Source organism: Rattus rattus, chromosome 2 (genome assembly GCF_011064425.1).
Source record: "Rattus rattus isolate New Zealand chromosome 2, Rrattus_CSIRO_v1, whole genome shotgun sequence".
In the NCBI taxonomy this organism is placed as follows: Eukaryota; Metazoa; Chordata; class Mammalia; order Rodentia; family Muridae; genus Rattus; species Rattus rattus.
The window spans coordinates 104208130-104214138 of NC_046155.1; the positions used below are offsets into that span (position 1 = coordinate 104208130).

At 44.5% G+C, this 6009-nt stretch overlaps 1 protein-coding gene across 1 annotated transcript; it reads left to right on the top strand.

Moving 5' to 3' along the window:
- The first annotated feature begins 2534 nt into the window (after positions 1–2534).
- On the top strand, positions 2535–5705 carry C2H11orf42 (chromosome 2 C11orf42 homolog). The gene is made up of 3 exons (XM_032893171.1): positions 2535–2606; positions 4510–5308; positions 5575–5705. The coding sequence occupies exons 1-3, from the start codon at positions 2535–2537 to the stop codon at positions 5703–5705; spliced, it is 1002 nt and encodes a 333-aa protein (XP_032749062.1).
- The last annotated feature ends 304 nt before the right edge of the window (positions 5706–6009 follow it).

Below are 6009 nucleotides of genomic sequence, written 5' to 3' on the forward strand. Positions count from 1 at the left end.
AGGGACACAATTCTGTCCTACTTGTCTCTATCTGCCTCTTATTCCACCTCAGTGTTGCTCATCAGAATGCTTTCTTGGGGACCAGAAGTACCAACTACACTGCACTGTATTTCTTTTCCTTGTCAACCAAAATCAAAGGATGGTGTATACATCTTTGAATGTAGCAATTAAGTCAGAAGTACACAAGTGGGAGGCCAGCTTCAGTAACACAGTGACACGCCGGCTCAGGAATGGAGAGAATGATTCAGTGATTAAAAGCAATGATTGCTCTTCCAGAGGACAAGGGTTCAAGTCCCAACAACCACATGGAGGCTCACAACTGTCTCTAATTCCAGATTCCAGTCCAAGGAATCCAATCATCTCTTCTAGCCTCCGCACACACACACGCACACACACACACACGCACGATACATACACACACACACACACACACACACACACACACACACACACGATACACACACACACACGATACACAGCCAGATATGTAGGCAAAACACCCATAAACATTAAAAATTACAGTCCTAATATCAAAGATGGTATTTGTGAGGGGCTTGCCAAATAGACACAAAAAAGAAGGAAGTTGGTTTTAGCTGTCTAAAGAAACCTGAGGTTTCTCACTTGGACTGCTGTGGCTTCTCTTGCACCCTATCCACTTCCCTCTTACTAAGCCACGTGTATTTTTCTCCTTACACACTGAGGTGAGCAATGCAACACCACCAAAAGGAGCTACTGTTCAATATTAAGAGCCGGACCCCTAGATCTGTAGTTAACTAGTTACTATGTGTTGTTGGCTAATTAGTTTTTCCCAGCCTTTTCTTCACTATAAAATGAAACAATAACACATACTCCAGAAAAGAAGCTGGCAGTGGTGCACACCTGTAATCCCAGCATTCAGAAGGCTGAGGCAGGAGGATTGCTGTGAGATTCAGGCATCTTGCAGCTACATGAGTTCAGAGCCATTCTGGATTACAGCAACAAACACAAAACAAAAACAAGAAATATCTAAAGGGATCATCTAAGATAATACATTTAGCATTGGACACACACCCTAGCACTGAAGAGTTCAACAAATATCTGACATTAAGTCATCTCCTGGAACAGGGCCAGGTCTACTGTCCAGCATTTGCTCAAAGAACTAATGCACCTGTTCCGTGCATTATACTGTCTGAGGAGACATGCCTTTCCCTTGAGAGACTTCCTTTTGGACAGTTTTCTTCATAACACTTTCCCATCACTACTATACCCTTCTGTGTGGCATGACGAATACCACTTCAAGCTGGATCTGAGATAACCAGCTTTGCAGAACAGCATTCCTCTCTAGGTCAAGCTGTAACAGGACACCCCCTAGACAGGAGACCTCCGGGTAACCTCAGAAACAGTAAAGACAAAGTGTGCAGTGGGAAAATGACTACTAAAAAGTTCTAAAAATTTTTTTTGAAGAATCATTCTTCTCAAACAAAATACTAGGTGAGCTCTTTGAGCAAAGACACAAGTGAGAAGAGTATTAACAAGAATGGGAGAGAAACTACTACACATAAATTGGCCTGCGACAGGAATGGAACATGAAGCAAAAGAAAATCTTCATGTTTACCTGGGTAATTCTGGCTTCCTGAAAATTCCTGCCAGTTACTAAGGGAACATAATTCCATTTAGATCTTACGCTCCACATTGCCTGCTCAGCCTAACACCCTCCTACACACACCTGCTTTCCACCACATTATATCCCACTCAGTAATAACTGGTTTCAGTCTAGGAGCTTTTAGAAGTTAGGAGTCCCAGGCATACCCTCCCAGATGAATTAGATCATAATTTGTAAGAATAGGAGACAGGTATCAGTAATTTTCTAATCTTCCCTGGTAATTTAAAGGTTGGGAATCCCTAGGATTTTGTTGCTTTTGTTGATGTTGTTTATGTATTTTTCAGTATAAGCCTTGATCTATACTTCTGTGTCCTTCTAGACCCCAATGCAACCTCAAAGAGAAGTAATCCACAACTAACTAGACAGCAGTTACTCTAGTGATGCAGTTAAAAAGGAGTGGTCCTATCCTGTTTCCTTAAAGAACTCAAACCAAGAACTACAGATGAGAAACTGGGACAGAAAGAATGTGTTGCATTTTCCTCTCCCAAAGCAATATAATGACCACTCTAGGCTGAGGCAGAAGAACATGAGACCATGAGGCAAGACTGTATAAGAAGAAAGAAAAAGTGGGTGAAGAGAGATGAAAGAGGAGAGCATCTTTGTGCTGTTTAAGGACAGGGCAGGGCAGGGACATAAAGGAAACATAAAAGGGCAAAGGGTAATAGAAGTGGAAAAAGGAAATAAAAATTTGTAAATATTATGACCCACTGGCTGCAATGAGGCTAGGAGAGTTACGGTGCTCTCTGTATCCAAGGCGCTATCACCTAGCAGGGCCTCTGTGACCTCATGCTAGAGTAGGTCACAGCCCAAGGTAGGTGGGCCTTACCTCTCTGGGCAGCTTGGGGGTTCCTGCAGCAGCCACTACTTTGCCCAAACACTCCCACTCCCCACCATGTTGGTCAGTACCCCCCATCTGCTAACACTGGATGAAGCAGATGCCACTTGGGCCCTCATCAAGGATAAGGTAGGTAAAGTGAGAGGGATAAGGAGAAAGTGGCAAAGCATGGCCAGGCTGGGTCTTAGGTGGTTTCTATGTAGAAAAAGATGGAAAAATCTAAGATAAGAGTGGCAGTAGCAATCAACTTATAAAAGCCACAAAATACAACTGAATGAGTGAACAATGGGTGAATGAACTGCAACAAATTTAATATGAAAACCAAAATCTATGAGAGGGAAAAAAAGAAAAAAAAATGTGTATTTCCCATCTTAAACCACCATCTCAGCATCCACCAGACTTGAAGCAACCTTAATGGCATTAACTCTCATTGCTTGGGAATATGCTAACCACAAAAGTGAAGGAGGCAGAAACAAAAGAGAAAGGGTCTTTACAAGATTAAGAATAATTGGTTTCAACAGTGCTGAAGTCTATACCTATACTAGACTTGATAAAATACATTATCATAAATGAGGTATTCCACTATAGAAAAGAAAAAAAGGAAACTCTCCTTATATTATCTCAGTGATAACTCAGGGCACTGATACACAGGATTAATGTGGCAACTTCAAGGAGAACAGGGCACCTCTAAGTGCCCTGATTTCTTTCTTTCAATGCAACAAGCCAGCACTTCAAAACTGCTTTATGTTACAAAATAAAAGCAGAGCAGCTTCAGGGGTCATTGGGTGAATTCAGTGTAAGAACACAGATATGTGGGATCTGGGAGATAAAAGGTAGATTACTTGAACTTCTGTATGGCTTTGCAATCTAGCATGACTGAGAGCCAGAAGGATCAGCCGATGAAATCTATAACAGGTCAAAACTGTTAACAGCTAAGTTACTAACTACTGAAGAGGATCTGGTTCCCAGGCCCTCTAGAGAATTGATCACAAGCACAAATACCCCAAAAATAATAATAATAAAACTAAAGGAACTGGAAACCCTAAACAGACATTCATTGGAACAATACAAAGATTAGACATCACATAAACATGGAAAGAACTATTCCTTGTAGCTAGAGTAGAAAGCAAGTAAAAGATAACTGCCCCCGCCCAAAAGGATGGGCATTATAAGCCTGCATCGGTGTACCCATTTTTCACTAATAACCCAGCACTTAGGCATAATCCTTGAAGATTCCTTTTCCCCCATCCATGAAGAGACCAAGTTCTACCAATTCTATAACCTTAACTCTTTCCCATTATTTAGTTCAGGAACTAAAATCATGTTTTGCTGGCTATTATTGCAACAGTCTTAAGTTATTTCTCTTTCCTGCTTTATGCGTATTAAAAATCAGCTCTCTTCTTCCTGGTCCCAGCTTCCCACCACAGGCCTTAAGTGGCTTCCCATTGGCCTCCGAATAAAACAGTTACTTATGAAAGGCATACACACGTGACTTTCCATATCCTACTTCCTGAATGCCTTTCCTCTTCCTTCTTTAAATGCAAGTAATATGAAATGATGTACTCCTAAATGTTCCTAAAGGTTCAGGGATTTTCCCTGGTGTCCATTCTGCCAGGAACGACTATTGCCCAACATGTTAATTCCTCCAAAGCTCAAGTACTGTCACCTACCAAATATCTTTAACCATCTTTCTATCAGAGACAAAAGCTGTTAAATCACTTACTTGTCTTTGTCACACCCTGCTATTATTTTACTTAACTACTATTCACATTTTTGTCTCCTCTATTAGCCCAAGTTACATGAGATAAAGACAAAGTCTCTTTCTTTAATGTATCCAAGTATTTACCAAAATTTGGCACAAAATAAGACATTAGATTCTTCTACAGGAGGGAACTGGGAAATAAGGAATGGATCTGTATATACTGTAGCAATGTATTTAAACAGTGAACAATGGTGGGTAGGTCAATTTAGACAACACAAGTTAACCTCTGACCTTAACTCAGCCCCTGACTTATAAACTGGCCACCTGCAGGTCATCGAGGAGCGTTTTGGGTCCAATGTAGTGGCAGTACCTTTCCTGTCGGACGCAGCCTACTATGATCTACTGGGCGTGCTAGTCAAACAGTCCCGTCCAGCCCACACCCGCCTGGCTTTGCCAGGTCGGCAGGGCCGAAGGGCACTGAAATCAGTAGGGCTGCTACCAAATCTTCTAGAACAGGCAGGGTCTGAGGGTGTCTTTGCCCACTGCACTCGGGAATACTCACCAAATGGCCGAGCTGAGATAGCTTATGAAGAAATGCGAATGTTGGATGGGCAGCCCTGCAGGATTCGCCTACATATGGGAGGCTTGCGCAAGAAAGTTGCTTTCCTGCTGCTACCACCAGGGCAGGTGAGCCTACAGCAGAATCTTTCCTGGCTCCGAAGTACCCACAGCATCTATGTCATCTACCAGGTCTTCACCTGCACCTGGCTGCAGCTAGGGCTTTTGCCTACATCCCGTGAACCCCAGATGCTCCGGTTACAGCGGTCACTACCTATTGCTTTCTCCTGCCTCAAGTTTTCACTGCAGCCCAAGGGTGTGCTGGGACCACAGAAATCTCTGACCAAAGACCCATTGCCCCAAGGAGCCAACTGGGTTAGACCTAGCCTTAGCATCATATCAACTCTGGGCTCCACATCAGTACCTGCTGATACCCCTGAAGTTGCTGACGTACCTCCACCTGTCCCAGCCCCACCTACACCACCTCCCCAAGAAGGACCAGAAGGCAGACCCACCAGATTCTCCTATAAAGGTCGAAACCCCTTCCGGAGGGGCCCCTATATGCTTTCAGGTACTGCTAGGGGAAATGAAGATGAGGAATGGGAAAGACTATTGGAGGGAGAGAGTACAGGGAATATAACCGAGGAATGGGTCCAGCAGCACAGAGTTTGTACAGGACCTTCATGAAGGACTATGGGAGCCAAGGGGAGGGTGAGGTGGAAGCATGGCTGTGGTAAGTGGGCGGGATGGGGAGTTGTAGCACAGAGATTCAGAGGGAGGGACTAGGGAGGAAGACCAGGGCATGAGTCAAGCTGTGACTATCCCCAACCCTAGCAGACAACTGGCTCTTCAGCCCCCGCAACCCTCCACCAGGAGCCCAGGGTGGGGGCCCCGGGGACCCCGACCGGCACTCCATGTCCCTGCCCCTGCTGCAGGGTCTGTCCTCGGAGTTCGACAGCGACGAATGAAGCTGAGTCAAGAGATGCAGGGGGCAAGGCCCCTAAGATCTGGCATAGGGATACTGGTCCCCAATAAACATCAGCTGCTGCACCCCCAAACCACCCTGGGCCTGTGTGCTTCTTCCTTCCAGGGTCCAGAAAGATGAAGAGTCTCCATTTTCCCCTAAGCATCAAGTCCGCTCACCTTCTAACAGTAAAAGGGCATTCTTGAAACCCTATCATCACCAAAGAGAAAAATGCCCCTGATGATTCATTCCCCCACCTATATACAACCTTCATAGGGCCAGAGCCCCACAGATAAAGGGTGGCAAAG